Source organism: Herpailurus yagouaroundi, unplaced genomic scaffold (genome assembly GCF_014898765.1).
Source record: "Herpailurus yagouaroundi ecotype Mexico unplaced genomic scaffold, PumYag 403, whole genome shotgun sequence".
In the NCBI taxonomy this organism is placed as follows: Eukaryota; Metazoa; Chordata; class Mammalia; order Carnivora; family Felidae; genus Herpailurus; species Herpailurus yagouaroundi.
This window is the reverse complement of record NW_024412620.1, coordinates 1,518,515-1,535,269: the sequence shown is the minus strand read 5'-3', so window position 1 is coordinate 1,535,269 and position 16,755 is coordinate 1,518,515. Positions and strand designations below refer to the sequence as shown.

Genomic DNA, 16,755 nt, shown 5'->3' with positions numbered 1-16,755 from the left:
TAAAAAAAAATAGATTTCTTATACTACCATCCCTTTAAATGAAAGAAAAAAACCCAGAGCATTTGGGAGAGTCAACAAAAATCATGTTTGAAAAACACTGAGTACTAAGAATTCCCAGAACACTTTATTGGGAGAAAAAAAATAGCAAAGAAATATCACAAATTCTAGAGTTAACTTCAATATATTCTTTGATATACCACAACGGTCTTCAGAGCTATCCTAACCAAATCTCAGCCAATTTCAGATTAATTAGGTGTAATCCTTATTCTAACAAATTAGAAAACTAAGTAGTTAAGTGGTCTCTGCATTTTTAGCTACTACGGATTCAAAGTTAAAAACTTTTATGGATTCCATATATGGACACATTTTGGGACACTATCAGATTTCAAACAGCCACTGGAATTAGGCTTTGGTGGCCCTGAAACCACACTGGGTTAGTATTGGTAATAGTGACCCAAAACTGTTGAAAATGCCAAATTAGGTTTTAACACCTAATCATTATCAGGTCTATGTATATGACTAGGTGACAAGTTTCTCTTGTAAGCAACATCATACTCTTTCCCAGTCAAATTAGAACTCCAATCAGTTCAAAGATAAGGGTTTTTAGTATATACAAGGGCAGGTGGAGTTTAATTTCCCTAGAGGAGCTCCCCTGCCTGTCTGGATGGTCCAGTCAGTCAATGAAACAAATGGAGATGTTGTCTGGGGGCATTTGTGAGATTATTTTATCCCCTTGTCACTTCTAAGTGTGTTGGCAGAATCTCGTATTTTCAAAACTTGTTTTAGAAAAATGCTTCAATTAAACTATAAAATGAGAGTAATAAAGCTATTCTTTTCCCTTCTGGAATATGATTATATTCAGACTAATATAATATTTTAAGGTAACAGACACGAATAAGTGTTATAATCATTTCATGAGATAGTGGTTTCTCACAATCAGAAAGCCATAAAATAACAAAAGAAACAACAGTTTAGTTATTGTTTTATATATATGTATATATATACATATATATATATTTTAATTTTAATACAAAATTGGATTTTAGAAGTTGTACAAAAGAAAGCCAAAAACACTCTACACATGCATGATTAGCTTTAATAGTTCTTTTTACTGTACATACTGAAAATGTTTACATTTACTAGTAAGGAATGCCAAGCGTGTCCATCACCATTTGAATAGCTTGTAGGGGATTTGTGATTTCTTCCATGTTATCTCTTCTCAAAACCCAATCTGGTTTAAGTCTGAAAAGAATAAAAATCTTGCATTAACAAAGTTCTTCTCTTCAAGGGGTTACCTTCACTGTTTTGTCTGAACTAAAATGTGGCTACTCTGAGCACATTGCTTCCCTTTTAACAGGTGAGGGGGCTTCATACTATTGCTGTTTACTATTTTCAGGCATTTCTTGTCATCCTTCTTCCTTTGAAGTTTATGCTGTTTAGCTCACCACTGCCTCTGGGTCATCTGTCAACCTCCGGTGTTTTGTTCTTTGTAAACCTGGTTCTTGATCTTCTCTCAACTTTTGCCACCATTCTTAGTAACTTCAACATTCATGCAGCCCAAAAGCCAACAACCTCTTCTGTCAGTTTTTGCCCCCTTTCCTTCTGTTCTACATTAACCAACCCTTTTCCACGAGATCACATAAGAGCGTTTGTCATCCCCAGAAAGTACCCCACCCCTGACATCTCAATTTGAGGCTGCCATTCTCCCACCACTTCTGATCTATCCATGTCTTTTGATTTAATACGTTCACTGCACATATTCTTCCACCCTAAGATCTCTGATTCACTGACCTCAACATGTACCCATCATCCATCCATCCATCTATCCATCCATCCATCCATCCATCCGAATGCTGATCTCACTTCCCTCCTTGTCTAGCTTAGGGCCATCAATATAATCCCCTTAGCAAATTTCATTAACGCTATTGTTCTCTATTAAATTCAAATGGAAGGTTCTATTTGGATTCCAAATTGAATTCAAATATTTGCCTTCTCCATTCCTGTACAGCTGAATAGGAAGAAAAGAAAAATTGCAGAAGCAGGCTGACTGATTTTATGTCAATAATTACAAAGTTAAATGGGTGCTTGAGATTGCCGAGTATGCTTCCTCTTTCTCCAAGATAACCATTTTATTCCTTTCTTCTTTTCTTTTTTTAAATTTTTTTTCCAACGTTTTTTATTTATTTTTGGGACAGAGAGAGACAGAGCATGAACGGGGGAGGGGCAGAGAGAGAGGGAGACACAGAATCGGAAACAGACTCCAGGCTCCGAGCCATCAGCCCAGAGCCTGACGCGGGGCTCGAACTCACGGACCGCGAGATCGTGACCTGGCTGAAGTCGGACGCTTAACCGACTGCGCCACCCAGGCGCCCCTCCTTTCTTCTTTTCAAATGTCCCTTCCATACATACCCTCCCTGGTCTGCTTTTGAGCTAATGTTTATAATCTCATACTTCATTAAGAAAATAGCATTCGTCAGAGGGGAGGTCATACATCTTTCTCACATAAATCCCTACTATGATATGCATTTCCATCTTCTTATTCTTTCCTGTTAAAAATCCAAATATCTATCAATTGTTAAGTGGTCAAAGTGTGGTATAGCCATACAATGGAATAGTACTCTGTGATAAAAGGAAATGAAATTTTAATTTATGCATCAACATAAGTAAACCTCAAAAACAGTAAGCTAAAAAAAGAATCCAGTCACAAAAAGCTATATACTGTATGATTCCATCTGTGTAACCATAGAAAAAAAGGCAAAACTAAAAGTACTCAAATAAGATTAGTAGTTGCCTGAATCTAGGGGCTAAAAGGAGACAACTGATTACAAAGAGGCACAAGGTAACTTTGGTGTGATGGAAATATTTTATCTCAGTTGGTAGTGGTTTCACAACTGTACATGTTTGTCAAAAGTCACTGAATTGCATACATATATAAAGGGTGCATGTATACACTGCCGGTAAATTCTACCTAAAAAAAGTGACTATATTGAAAAAAAGGGGAAGCTAGTTATTCACTCATGTTAATTATAGTTTTAAAAACATAATTAGTATTAAAATTTACCAATTCCTTAAGTAGAAATCATATATAGAAATGGTCCTCATTAATAAGTTTCAAGCAAGTGCTATTTTTATGTTATATTGTGAAATATGCAATCAAAATTCCAATTTGCAACTATTACACAGTTTGTTATAATGAGTAATTATAAAGCAAACTGCTAATGTTAACCCAGGTCAAAAAATAGTGCATTGTCAACACTGTAGGATTTATGCCTGGCAGAGAAGTGCTGAGTCACAGAAATGGAGACAGGCAGAAAAGGAAGGAAGGAAGGAAGGAAGGAAGGAAGGAAGGAAGGAAGGAAGGAAATAAAACATCATGAGTTAATTTAGTTCATCAAAACCAATTAAATCTTTTATTAATAAGGTAAACTCAGAAAATGCTAACTTGCTTATTTTAAAATAAAATTTTAATATTGCTTCAATAAAATGTAAAAGTCAAAGCTGAAGTTCTAATGTTATAAATTCTGGGTCATAAATAAATTCATAAATAATAACAAACTTGTCCCTTAAATCAGTATTATAATTCCAATTTAGACCTTCTAACAGAAGAATGTTCCTACAGTTCTCTATAACAGAAGACCAAATTTTGTCATAAAAAATTCAACAAATATCACACTTAAAAAGGATGAATTTTACTGTATGTAAACTGTATCCCAATAAACCTGACTTTACAAACTATGTAGTAGCATGGTTAAATTACTACCTAAGTTTCTAAATGCTGATTCTCTGCTCCTGAACTTTTAGCAACACAGAGCAGTAACAGACTTTGCAGCCTGGCACTGGTCTGGGGGTCACACTTATTAGAGTAGCACAAAAAGGTGTGAGGTGATTCAGGTTTGCTTTAGTGACAAGAATCATATTTGGATGGTCTTGTGTACCAGGAGACACAATATTGGGTGGTCTTATCTTTTTGTGATGTTGAGATTCATCAATGGATTTGACTACTGCCACAAACATCGATTTAATTCATCTAAAGCTTTTTATCAAACATGCATGTTCATGGCCCAGAGCACACCTGTTATTTCATGAGGGGCCACAAAATAATAATAGTTTCATATACCTTCTGCATTTATTAAAGAGAATTTTTTTTATGGAAAACTTTTCTATAACAACCATTTGGTCACCTAAGATATAGTATGTATAAAAAAAAAATGGGAAAGACTTGACTCCTTCCTTTTACCCATAGTAAGTATCATGAGTGGTTTCTCTAGCATCCTTCAAGGGTAAGCAATGAGTTTTTTCTTTAGTATCATTATAGACTCATCAATTTTTCATCTGATGTGTTGCACTTGTTTGCAGTCCTCGTGCCTCTGTGTCACTGCCTCACCACTGGCTTCCATCTTGTCGAGTCCAAGGGGCAAGTTTCACACCTCATCTAACAGCCTCTTAGCAGCAAGCTGAAGGGCTGATGTGCCGCCAGTCTGGAACAGCGTCTATCCAGTCAGCAATTCCTGTCCAGAGCTGTTGGCTGGTTCTTTCTCTTGTCTCAATTCTGGAGAAATTGGGGTTACTCTGAGGGTCAGTTTGGGGCATTCTTTTCTAGGTATTCTCTTCCCCTGAGGTGATCATGTTCATTGCGATGGTCTTGAATGCTACCTAATGATTCCTGAATCTAATGATTACCTAATTTAAACCTCTAGACTGATTCTTCTGGCCAGAACAACAGCCCTGATTTTCTAATGGCTTGTTTGTCTTTTCCTCTAATTTCTCATAGGCACCTCAGACTTACCCAAAACAAAACCCATGCTTCAACGTCCCTTCCCACTCTATCTTCTGTCCTTCCTTACTTTTACTTCTTGTAATTATATCCCAGAGACAATTTCCTAGTCACAGCAATTTTAGCAGGCCCTCTGAGTGATACTCTATCCTAATAGCAACCACAATCTTTGTTACTTTATTTGCTTATTTATGGTCATTCTCCTGAACTATGTAATTCCATGCTGTACAATAATCACAAGTCCAGCGCCTTAAAGCACAGGGTTCAGCTCTATACCATTCTTACTCTCTGACACTGATGGAGGTGTCTACTTGGTTAACCAGGTAAGCTAACACCCATTTTTTTTTTTAAACTTCTAAAGTTACATGTCTTAAACTAGTTAAGCTACTATTATCTGTGTAGGTTGGCTGTTGGCTGAATGGTGGCCCCCACACCAAAACGATACATCCACATCCAAATCCTTAGCATCTGTTAATGTTACCTTATTCTGAAAGGGGGTCTCCACAGATAAACATAACTAAAGGATCTTAGGATAAGATCATCCTGTATTATTGGAACTGGCCCTAAATCCAACATATGTCCTTTTAAGAGACACAGAGGAGGGAGAAGGAGGAGAGGCCCATGTGAAGACAGAGGCAGAAAATGGAGTTATACAGCAACAGGCAAAAAACACCTAGAGCCACAGAAACTGCAAGTCAAAGACAGAGTCTGCCACAGAACCCTCAGAGAGAGTGAGGCCTTACTGACACCCTGGTTTTGAACTTCTGGTTTCAAGAATGTTCAGAGAATAAATGAGTCTGTGGTTATTTTTTACAGCAGTTCTAGGAAACTCATGCAAGGTCTCATAAAGAACTTCTCTAGAAGGAGAAATTTCAAGTACCAGGAGGATTATGGGAGGAGTTGGAAGTTGATATTTTGGCCACGAGGGATTTTTGGCAGCTTCTAAGCAGTATAGTTTGTCCTACATGCAGGAAAAAAAAGTTTATACGCCAAAGCTTATAAAAAGCTAATTTTCAGACTTAGCACTTAACTATTTAATACAATGAATTTATTGAATGACTATTAAATACGCAAAGCCACAGTGTTATTGCTTCATTATTTACTGAGATTGTCTACTTTAGAGTTACCAAGGATTCTATTCTTACTCATATGTTGTTTCTCCACTGTCCAGCACAATACCTTGCTTTATAGTACATACTCAGTAATGTTTGCTGAATGAATGAATGAATGAATGAATGGATAGTGGCACAAAACTATAGAGTACATTTACTGCTTACCTTGAAACTATTCTGGTTCTTAAGGGTGTTTCTGGAATAAATGGAATACTTATAGAAGAATTCTTCTTTTGGGTATAAAGTATTCTTTCAGTATTCATTTTATGTTTACGAGCTGTAAGTTTGTAGAGACTATAAATACGGTCAACAACTTTGGACCTACTTCGAACATCCTAAAAAAGAAAATGTACATTTATTAAAACTAGTAACAATTTTGTAGCCCTTCTATGCTAGTAAAAGCAACAATAATAACCACTATAGTGTAAACTTATGAGCTTTTAACAAAATCAAAAGCCATTCTTTCCAAATTTAACAGTTAGATTGGTTAACATTATATAAACTAATTTGTAAGACAATTATAAAAAAGGCAAATATTTAAAAATTGTACACTTAACTCCATACTGAATAACAAGGTAAATATTATAGTCAATATATGTATTATATGGAGTTACCAAAGCCTGTGAATTTTCTCTCTTCTAGTTTCCAACGTTATCCCCTTATCTCTTATAATACAACCTTAGGTCAAGTACAATTTCTTACCCAGACCACTGTATCTATATTTATATTAATATTTATATCTATAAATCTCTCTATCTCTATCTCTATCTCTATCTCTATCTCTATCTCTATCTCTATCTCTATCTCCCTCCTTCCTGGTTTCCCTATATCCACACTGAACGGTCTTCATACATCCACACTTTCCCAAATCTATTCTTCAATCAGTAGCCAAAGTCATGTTAGAACCCAAACTGGAGCATACTCTCTTACGTAAATCCTTCAGTGGTTTTGTTCTCACAGTGAAGGCCAGAATCCTATTACAGCCTACGGTCAACTCTCTGCCGACTGTAACACCTAGAGAGGTCTCACCATGGAAAAACTTGAAATGTACTTACGGTTACAACAAGAGGATGTGGAGCCACATATATGTGGTTTTCTACCTGGATAGGATCATTTGTTTCTTTCCTCAAGTAAAAGGGAAATGGCTATTTCTATAGCCATAGTACATTTTATTTTTGAAATTCGGTTTCTTTAATATGTTAGAAACACCTCTTATATCAACAAAAAAGGCAGGTTTGAACATATACAAAACCCTATTTAAATTGTGATAATTACTGGGGTGTCTGGGTGGCTCAGTCAGTTAAGTATCTGACTTCGGCTCAGGTCACAATCTCATAGTTTGTGAGCTCGAGCCCCGTGTTGGGTTCTGTACCGATGGTGCACAGCCTGCCTGGGATTCTCTCTCTCTCTGCCCCTCCCCCACTTGCTCTCTATTTCTCTCTCCCTCTCAAAATAAATAAATGAACTTAATTAAAAAATTGTGATAATTACTGAAGGAAAAGTGTAAAAGTCTTAGACCTGAAAACCTAGAAAGATACCTGAAAGAAAGATAATTAATACTTACGGAGGCTCGATTTGTTGTCTTCAATAAAATAGCTAACAAACAACAAGTTTTTGTAAAAATGCTTCCACCCTTGTCTGCAACTTTGTCACCGGGCTTTTCTCGGTACATCTGTAAAAGGTCCAGTAGTGTGTCTATGCAGTTTTCTACATGGTAAACTGCTGCAGTGGTTTTCTCATACTTGAAGAGAACAGAAAGAAAGCAAAAGTTATAATAAATGCATATGCTCTTAGAAAGAGCCCAAGCGGAAAGAAAGCTTAGGACCAACTTTTTGGACTATCTACAGCCAGTGCAAGGGACTTCATGAAATGAATTTTTGATAGTACTATCATTTCTGAATCCATTTTATATGCATATCTGCATTGTAATTTTTCTCTTCCCACCTACTTTAAAGTGCCATAAAATGTGAATCAAATCTAGAATCCCTGAACATGAACACCTTGAAGTAAATAAAAACAAACTCAAAAACAGGGCAATTTTAGTGAGAATCTCTCAGGAAAAAACAGAACTTATCTGTGATAGTTAATCATAGGGTAAAATACTGATAAAGGCTAAGATTTAATTAGCTACCCTACTGCATGCTTCTTGAGAGGAAGATGCACTTGCTTTAAAATAAAATAAATTTGAAACTAGTAAATTTAGGAGATATTTTTCCTGCCTCAATTATCTCCTTGTATCACTAGATTCATATTGAAATTTGCCTGGAAACAAATCATGTGAAGGATACTAAGACAAAAATAACAACAAAACATTATTAGCAGTTAACATTTATTTGGCACATCTATGTATGAAGCACATTATATATATTGACTCACTTTATCCTCACAATAACATTATGAGGTAGATACTATTACTTTATCCATTTTACAGTTAAAGAACATGAAGCACAAAGAGGCTAAGTAACCTAAAGTAAGCTGCAGAGCTATGATCTGAACACTGGTGTTCTTAACCACTCCTTCTCAGAAAGAAAATACTGGATAAAGTGCTCTAAGTTGTGGCTGAAGGGTTGGTTGGGGAAAATAAATTTGTCATCTCAATACTTTTGATTACATGCATGTATAGTTTAGTACAGATATCTGCCACCAGTCCAACGCCAAAAACGTAATTTCTAATACCTATACAGAGTATGACATACAGGGTAACTAAGTTGAAGCAATATCTTAATCATGTTTTGCCAGACATGATTGTAAGACGTTCTACTGCTTTGATACAATGCAGTGAATAAGAACACCAGTTCTAGAGGTGGACAAAAAATGGATCCAAATTCAGCCCTACCACTTATCACATTCAAGTGCTGAGGCAGGAGGCTTAATTTCTATAAGGATTACTATTCCTTCTCTATTAAACAAGAATAACATGAACTGCCTCAGAGGATATTGTTAAGAACTAAATTAAATGATGCATGAAAAACACCAGCGCATCGTAAGTACTCGATAAATGTTAGTAATCATTATTATTAATATCATAAAGACAAGAAATAAAATCATAAGAAATTAGTGTTTCTATGTATAATTATGTTAATGCATTAAACATTTCCCCCACCTAAGACTCTTGCACACAAATTAATTCTAACTTGGCGATCTAAATTCCAGTGGTGAGCAAGCACGAACTTAATTTGCTGGATCAGATTTCTTGACCAATGAACAACTCATTATCAAAACGTTACTACCTTAGCGACATTAAGCAAGACTTGCACAGAGTATCTGATGACTTCCATACAAGGAACACTACGATTGCAACTTCGGATCAAAACAAATATTTTAGAAACTGCTCCACTCTGGGCCATGTTCTCACAGCAAAGTGGAGACAATCTAGTAACTACCTCTGAAAGGAGGAGAAAAAAAAAAGAGAGAGAAATAAATTCACAGCAACAAAATGAAGTTTTAGCTAATATTGTATTATAACACTCTTTGCACACTCAACGGTAAAAATGCATTTCTAACCTCATACAAGATATTGTTAAAACAAACTAACCTAGGTGCTTTAGAGCCTCAAGAATAGCAGAAAGGTGCTTATATGTCAAAAGATAATGAAGTGCAAGAGCAGTTCTTTTGTAGAGTTTGTTTTCTTCTCGAATCTCCTTATTAACAAGTTGAAGACTTAGTCGTATAGCTTTAATTTTTGTACCATCATTTTTCTTCCTCCAAGAGTATCCTCTCCATAATGCCTTAAAGAGACAAAACACAGTGATTGTAAGATTACAATCCATGATGTTTTGAATTTATATCTATTTCTACAAAACAAGTATTTTCAGTAAATTCATATGATGTAACCAGACACTTTGCAAATAAAATCTCAAGTCAGGTTCTAATAAATAGCAAAATCAATTTTTCTGGAAAGAAAAATATATATCATATTCCTGTATATAACCTGAAGCATCATTCACTGACCAAAGATATCTAAGTCTATTTTAAATGCTAAGGTATTTTTTCATGTCTTCATCATAAATGTCTCTGGGGAAATCTGAAAATAAAGGGCTTAGCAATGACATAGCATTTATGAGTTATTTTATTGGTGGACCTCAGCTTTTTAAAATATATGTGGCTGTGTTTTTAACACGTTAGATGTCTCACGTAGGTGAATTATAAACCAGAGTCTGGAACTAACATCGTAATGTTTTCAGTTACCTGAATTTTAGTGATTCCATTATTAATTTTTTCTTTTTTTTTACGGAGGAGAAAACGGCGTACTGCTTTCTGTATTACTGATGCAGCTCTATTTTGCTGGCTCATATGTTCTTGAAGTTCACGCTGACTTTTTATGACACTATGACATTTCTGAGCAAACCTCTTTTGCTGTAATCTTGTTCGAAACCATCTCTGTTTAAAACATTAGAGGCTTTGTTTTTTTTTTACTTCAGGTTTTTAAAATAAATAAATACATACATACACATGCATACATAAATGAAATAAATAGAACATTAGATTGATATCTTTCAATCCTCCCCAGTGGCATTACTTCTCCACTCCATCTGGTACAAATCCTCTAGCACTCACTGAGCGGGGGGAGGGTGTGAATTTAACCCTGTACAACATGGCCTTCATTTCATAATTTATATAAATTCTATCAAGCTGTATGTGTTCTTCTGCAATTTGTTTCCTCAGTATTTTATATGTTAATGTATACAGATTTCTTACCCAGAATACATAAAAACCTATAAATCATAAGAAAAAAGAAGATGCAAAAGAGAAATGGGCAAAGTATATGGAAAAAACAACCCATATATACATACATTAAGAAAAAGCACACAATACACAGATAATAATTTGAATAATCAACACACGAAAGATTTTTTAGAACTGCTTGCAATCAAAGGAAATCCAAAGCAAAAATGAGATACAATTTGCCATTCATCAATACAGCAAAACCCAGAGTCTTTTAATGCTGTGTGTTGGCAAGAATGTAGAAAAACAGGTACTCTCAGACTTTGCTACAAGAATAAATGAGTACAATTATTTCAGAAAATAATTCATAACTTTATTCCTGTATCATAAAACATCAACCTATTTCTAGCCCATCAAGCCATCCTAAATATGTCATCCTAAAGCAAAAGGCTAAATATTATATGATCTTAGCATAAGGTATTTTGAAATTATTTATTAAAATAAAAAAATTCATAACAAAAATTTTACCACATAGTTTTACTGCAAAGGAAAAGCCAACCTGAACACAGATGACTGAATTAACCTGCTTCTTAGCATTCTTCATAACCATGTGAAGTTTATATGCTCTTTGAATTCTAAGAGCAGACAGGTGACAATATGCAGCTGCTGTGAAGTGAAGAAGCCTAATTTTGGTTCTCTGTTCTGAAATCTAAAAGAGAAATAAAAAATTAACCACACATTTGACTCTTAAGACAATCGATCAGTGTTTATTTTTGTATATCCTCCATACTGAATTATATAAATTAGCAATAATAAATTAACTTTTAATTACTGAAATTATTTACATTGATGGAACTCAAAGTGATTATAATCTTTTACTATACAATATTTCCAAATGTGTACCCCCTAACTCAGAGTATAAAAAAGCACAATTATATTTTGGGCACTTTACTAAAGAACAGCAATTTAATTTAACTGGACTACACAATAACAGTAAATAAAGCTTTCAATGTACTAGCTATAATATGAGAAGTCTATGAATACAATACTCACAAAAATATTGTGAGAACTGTTGGGAGACGGTGATAGTAAGTCAGACAAAATTATCTGAGTGGATTTCTCCAGTTATTAGACAGTCCAGCACAAATCTAGCACAAGACTCTTTGCAGCAAAACCTCTCTATAGTGGCCTTTAGACCTCTAATTTGTATTTAATGAACACAGCAGAAGAGATTTCTCCTTTTTAATTTCAAATTTAAGTATTTTGTCTTTGACAGCGTTTTGCATATTGATGCCAAAAACGTTGTGACCTCCCCGGGAGGGATTCTTTCTTGCTGAAGATGTGGAAGTTATCACAGGAAGAGTAGCTAACAACACCTCAGAGTTGCTGGGTGGTAGCAAAAGGCTACTTGAATGACAACCTCCTTCACAGTTGGAGCTCCTCCCTCATCCTTCTTTCAGTTCCTTTGTTAAGATTCATTACAAGAAAAAAATTAGTTTGCATTTTTGGTGAGCATCTATGAGAAACAGGCTCATATAACAAAAATCTATAGCAACCAGTGATCTTGTCATAGGCCTCTGCAGAAGCTGAGACGTTATATTGGTTATATTATTAGTTCTGAAATTATTCTCCAAAATCTAAAATTTCTTAACACAATTTAACACCACATACCTTCATTTCTTAAGACTGAGGTATTCTACTTAAAAATACTTACTCTTTTCCTTACTAACCAACCGCGCACTAGTGCTTGTAGAACAACTGTAGATTTTTTTAATTCAACATATTTTATCCTTTCACACTTCCCGGCCTTCCTGGCTCGTATATATCTCTGTATGGTCAAAGCGGCAGACTTCTGCTGAAGAAAGACCTGCCTTCCTTTGTATCTTCTAAAATTCGCTTGAATCAAACAAGCAGCTTGATGTCTCTACAAGGAAAAATTTGAGTGACTTAACAGAAAGGAATAATAATTTCAACCCACTGGAGGCTTTTGAATTTCTCAATGAAAAATGAGATGGTGTAATTATGATTTTTTTTTTACATTTTTAGCTTAAGAATGTCATATTTCATATATAAGGTGACTGTATGTAATTTCTACAGCTAAAAATTAGGTTTTTATGAAGGTGCAAGCCAAGGTCAATAGATATGTGGTGTTCTTTCCCTCTCATCTTCCTGATACTTCTCATTGTGAGGGAGAAAAGGACTAATATTACCAAAGGACAAATACATTTAATAAAAGTGTGAGCAATATAGAGAACAGAATGGGCATTATAAACAACTACCAGGGAAGCTGTCTGTTGCTTTGAGAACCAAAGACTACATCTCAGAACCAGCACATCTTAGACTCCTCGATTATATAACATCTTGACAACCAATTCTAAGAAACCTAAAGAAGTATATAAATTAAAATGGGCACTAGTTCTGTTTTACAACATAGATTCTCCACCAACTAGCTGGATGACGTTGGGCAAGTCACTTTACCTCTCTAGACCTCAGTTTCCTCATTTGTAAAATAAGAATACTAACTACTTCAATTAATAATCACTACACCAGAGGGTTTTTATGAGGATCAAATTAGTAAATATACACTAGTAGGCATAATAATAATAGCTATATAATAATAGTGAATATTACATTGAAATTTACAAATAAAATTTTAATTTTGCTTTCTTTAATAAAAGACTATAGGTACTGCAGCTATTCTAAAACTTTGATGTTAAATATTTTGAATAGGCCACCAATTGTAGTTTAAAAAATTTTTGTTTGACTTATAGTAGACAAAATATGCTACATCTATTATGACTCTCTCCAAATAAATTATTTACTCTAAAATTTACTTCAAACTTGGGTTTCAGAATAGTTTTTAAATATAAATATACAAATTAATATATTCATAAAATATATTTTTAAGGGTGAATATAATTTTTAATTGACTGCAATGACGTGTTTAAAATAAATGTATAGCTAACAAAAAAAACCAATTCCTTTTGTTTTCTTTCCTAAAATGGCTCTTTGCAAATGAGCGCTTTTTTTCCTTTCTTTACCTACTTTTATCATTAAGAAGTGCTCATGAGCTATTCTTCCAGAAAGCATAGCTCTCCATTTTCTCTGAATGATAATTGTTGATGCTCTCATATTCAAAAACCTAAAAAGTAGGTATTGGAAAGCAATTACAAATTTCTTTAATTTACTCAGTAAGTATTTATTGCTCCCCCCCCCCACTACTTACTACTAGAGAAAGAAAAAATAAGAAAGGCAATGAAAGAAAAAAAGAAAGTGGAAAAGAACAATTTATACTTTAATTCTAGCAATCAGAATTCTACACACACACACACACACACACACACACACACACACGAACTGACACAATGAAAAATAAGTTTTGCAATTGGCAATGTTCGTAGCAAGAAATATGAATTTCTAGAATGAGAAAGAACTCCAACCAGGATGAAAAGAAAGTACAATTATCCAGACCTATACAAAGCCTAGATAAAGGGGATGCTGACAGAAATAACGGCAGAGTCTAAAATCTGGGTCCATATTGCAAGTGAGTCTTTGAGCAGATAGGAGCGGGTCACAAAAAGAACTTGGGAGATTAGAACAGCATCAGGCAAGTGAGAAATGGAAATTTGTTTGAAAGGGAAGCCAGGTATTGTACAAATATCTGAAAAGAAATGTTCTGTAAGGAGAACTAGAGAAAAACTTAAAAACTAAGGGCCAGAGATTAAACGTTAGGGGCCAACATAGCAGTAACACATAAAAATTGAGAATGGATTTAACTTACATCATGTTGCCACATTTCTTAGAAAATAAAGCAGAGCACCAATGAGAAAAATTCAAGATTTTGGTACAGGAAACTTAGGTACTACTGGTCTTTAACAGCTGATAGCAGCAACTATATCTTTATATGGTAAGCACTGAGCTTCCACCCGTGGAATTTATCAAGAAACTCTTCTAACATTAGAGTCTCTCCTAAAACAATCTTTAAAACTATCACTGATATAATAATTCATCAATTCTGGTAACTGGGGGAAAATTCTTACACCGTGAAATAAAAAAATAATATAGATAATCTGATAAGAGCTTCAGAAAATGTGTTTCAAAGAAATAAACTAGGAACAGGAAAATACAATGAACAAAAATAAGTTGGTAATTAGGTCTTCATTAAAGTAAAATAGGGGGGCTAATATAAAGTAAAAAGAGAAAAAGAAAAAGAAAAAAGAAAAATGATTGTATCAAGGCTCTATCTCAAAAAATAAGAGTCTTATTTTGTTTCATCAGTGGAGATAACACTAACAAAAGAAACCATACAAGCTAGGCGTAGCAAATATTTAAAAGACAAAGAAATAAGCAGTATTATTTTATATAAAGACTTAGCTACCACACACACAGACCCTCATACTCCCCTAACACAGCTATGATACATTACCGTGTTCTCTCCAGTTTGGTATAGAAACAACCTTGAATGACTTTAACAGCTTTTAATATAGCTAGATATTCTTTACGTGCTTTCCAAGACCTATACCAGGCTTGAATCTTGCAAGCGGCTTTCACTTTATATAAATACTTCCTGGCTTTATAGCTCCTCCACGCAGCCTATTAAATACATAAATATAAAAAATATGCAAGGAGATGTATTTTTTTATTGTTGTTAATTGAAAAAAAAAATCAGTATTAAACATAGCTAATGTAATGCTAAGTAGACAAAAATCAATTGCAGAAATATAGTCATATGATGACTCTTCTATTAGGCTCATTCATTCCTGACATAGATGAGCCCCCTGAAACAGTGCAGCTTACCACAGTGAACACCTATTATATGCTTTATCACACGTACCCTGGCTGGCTGACAGCTAAGCCTAATATAACCTTAACAAATATTCCTAAATTTTAATATATGTATAATGTCTGAAAAGCCAGATGCGTGTATTGTCCTTACTATCTCAATCCGTTTGGAAGAAAAGAAAGGAAAGGAACACACTGACTACTTATTGGGAAGGAACAGGAATCTCTCCTACCTCCCACCCACCTCCCTCACATGTATCCCGGGTTTTGTGTCCAGGCTGCAACAAAATCCTGAGAGCAACTATCTGTCTGAGGACTATCAGTTTTTCCAATTTCTGCAACCTTGCAGCTGACTACATGTATAAGTGACAGCTATAACCTATTAAGCCCTTCGCACTAAGCACTATTAAAACCTTATAATAACATAGGTAGATAATATTTAATCTAGAGACGAGTAAACAAGGCCCAAAGAAATTGAGTAACTTGTTGATGTGCAGGTAGTAAGTGGAAGAAGTACCTTTATTCTTTACAAATATCTTGTGAGATGATTATTAAGATCTCTATTTGACAAAACAGAAATCAACGTCGACGAAGAAGAGACTTGTTACACCACGAGGCCAGTAAGCGACAGAGTCAAGATCTGAACCCAAGTCTTGACTCCAAACAAATACTGCAGCCACAGTCTACATGGGGAACAAGCTCCAAATTCAGCTGACAAGCAACAATTACTCTTGTGATGTCCTTAACTTACTCAGAGCATATTATATATGGCTTTTATGTAAACAAACCTGAACACCAACATATTGGTATTCACAGTAGGAGCCAGGCATCAGTATTTCTAAAAATTCTAAGTGATTTCAATGTGCACTAAAGTTTGAGACCATGAAGGATATGTTAAAAACCAGACGTGTAAAGTATAATTTTTAAACGTAATCATGTATGAGAAAAATAGTCAAAATTTCCTAAGATTGTTACTGTGACTTTTCTGTCATTTCAACTGAATATAACCCTAACTAACACATCTAGTTAACACATTTCAACCCTTAACTTCTTGGCAGCATTTGGAATTTGAGCATTCGTTTCTTCTTCCCTCAATCCTTGGTTTCTTGATACTATAAATCTTTCAGTTTTCTTGTTCCCTCTTAATACCATGTGTTGGCTTCTCCTCTCAATGTTCTCACATGTTGACGCTCTTCAGTGTTGGAGTCCCCAGCAGGCTCTCTCCTTTTACCCATTTTCCACATTACTCCTACGTGATCCCATTACTCCATGACTTCAACGATGCTATGTATGCCAATAATGTAGAAGTCAAATTCCAAAATCTGTACTACTCTCCAAACACAGCCAGCTGCCTTGCTAGATACTTCAACTTCATCATGTACCCCAAACTGCACACCTCATCAATCTTCCAGTCTGCTCCTC

The 16,755-nt window shown here is 34.8% G+C and overlaps 1 protein-coding gene across 3 annotated transcripts in view; it reads right to left on the bottom strand.

Moving 5' to 3' along the window:
• Positions 1 to 1,076: 1,076 nt before the first annotated feature.
• Positions 1,077 to 16,755, bottom strand: part of ASPM (assembly factor for spindle microtubules) — a 53,229-nt gene continuing 37,550 nt past the window's right edge. For all 3 annotated transcript variants that reach the window (XM_040463532.1, XM_040463533.1, XM_040463534.1), the window contains exons 19-28: positions 14,978 to 15,144; positions 13,597 to 13,693; positions 12,266 to 12,475; positions 11,111 to 11,260; positions 10,075 to 10,266; positions 9,422 to 9,614; positions 9,117 to 9,271; positions 7,451 to 7,627; positions 6,052 to 6,221; positions 1,077 to 1,242 (exon numbers count right to left, since the gene is read on the bottom strand). In XM_040463532.1, the coding sequence (XP_040319466.1) occupies positions 1,140 to 1,242; positions 6,052 to 6,221; positions 7,451 to 7,627; positions 9,117 to 9,271; positions 9,422 to 9,614; positions 10,075 to 10,266; positions 11,111 to 11,260; positions 12,266 to 12,475; positions 13,597 to 13,693; positions 14,978 to 15,144 (1,614 nt within the window). In that variant the 3' untranslated portion in view covers positions 1,077 to 1,139. The remainder of the gene's footprint in view (positions 1,243 to 6,051; positions 6,222 to 7,450; positions 7,628 to 9,116; positions 9,272 to 9,421; positions 9,615 to 10,074; positions 10,267 to 11,110; positions 11,261 to 12,265; positions 12,476 to 13,596; positions 13,694 to 14,977; positions 15,145 to 16,755) is intronic.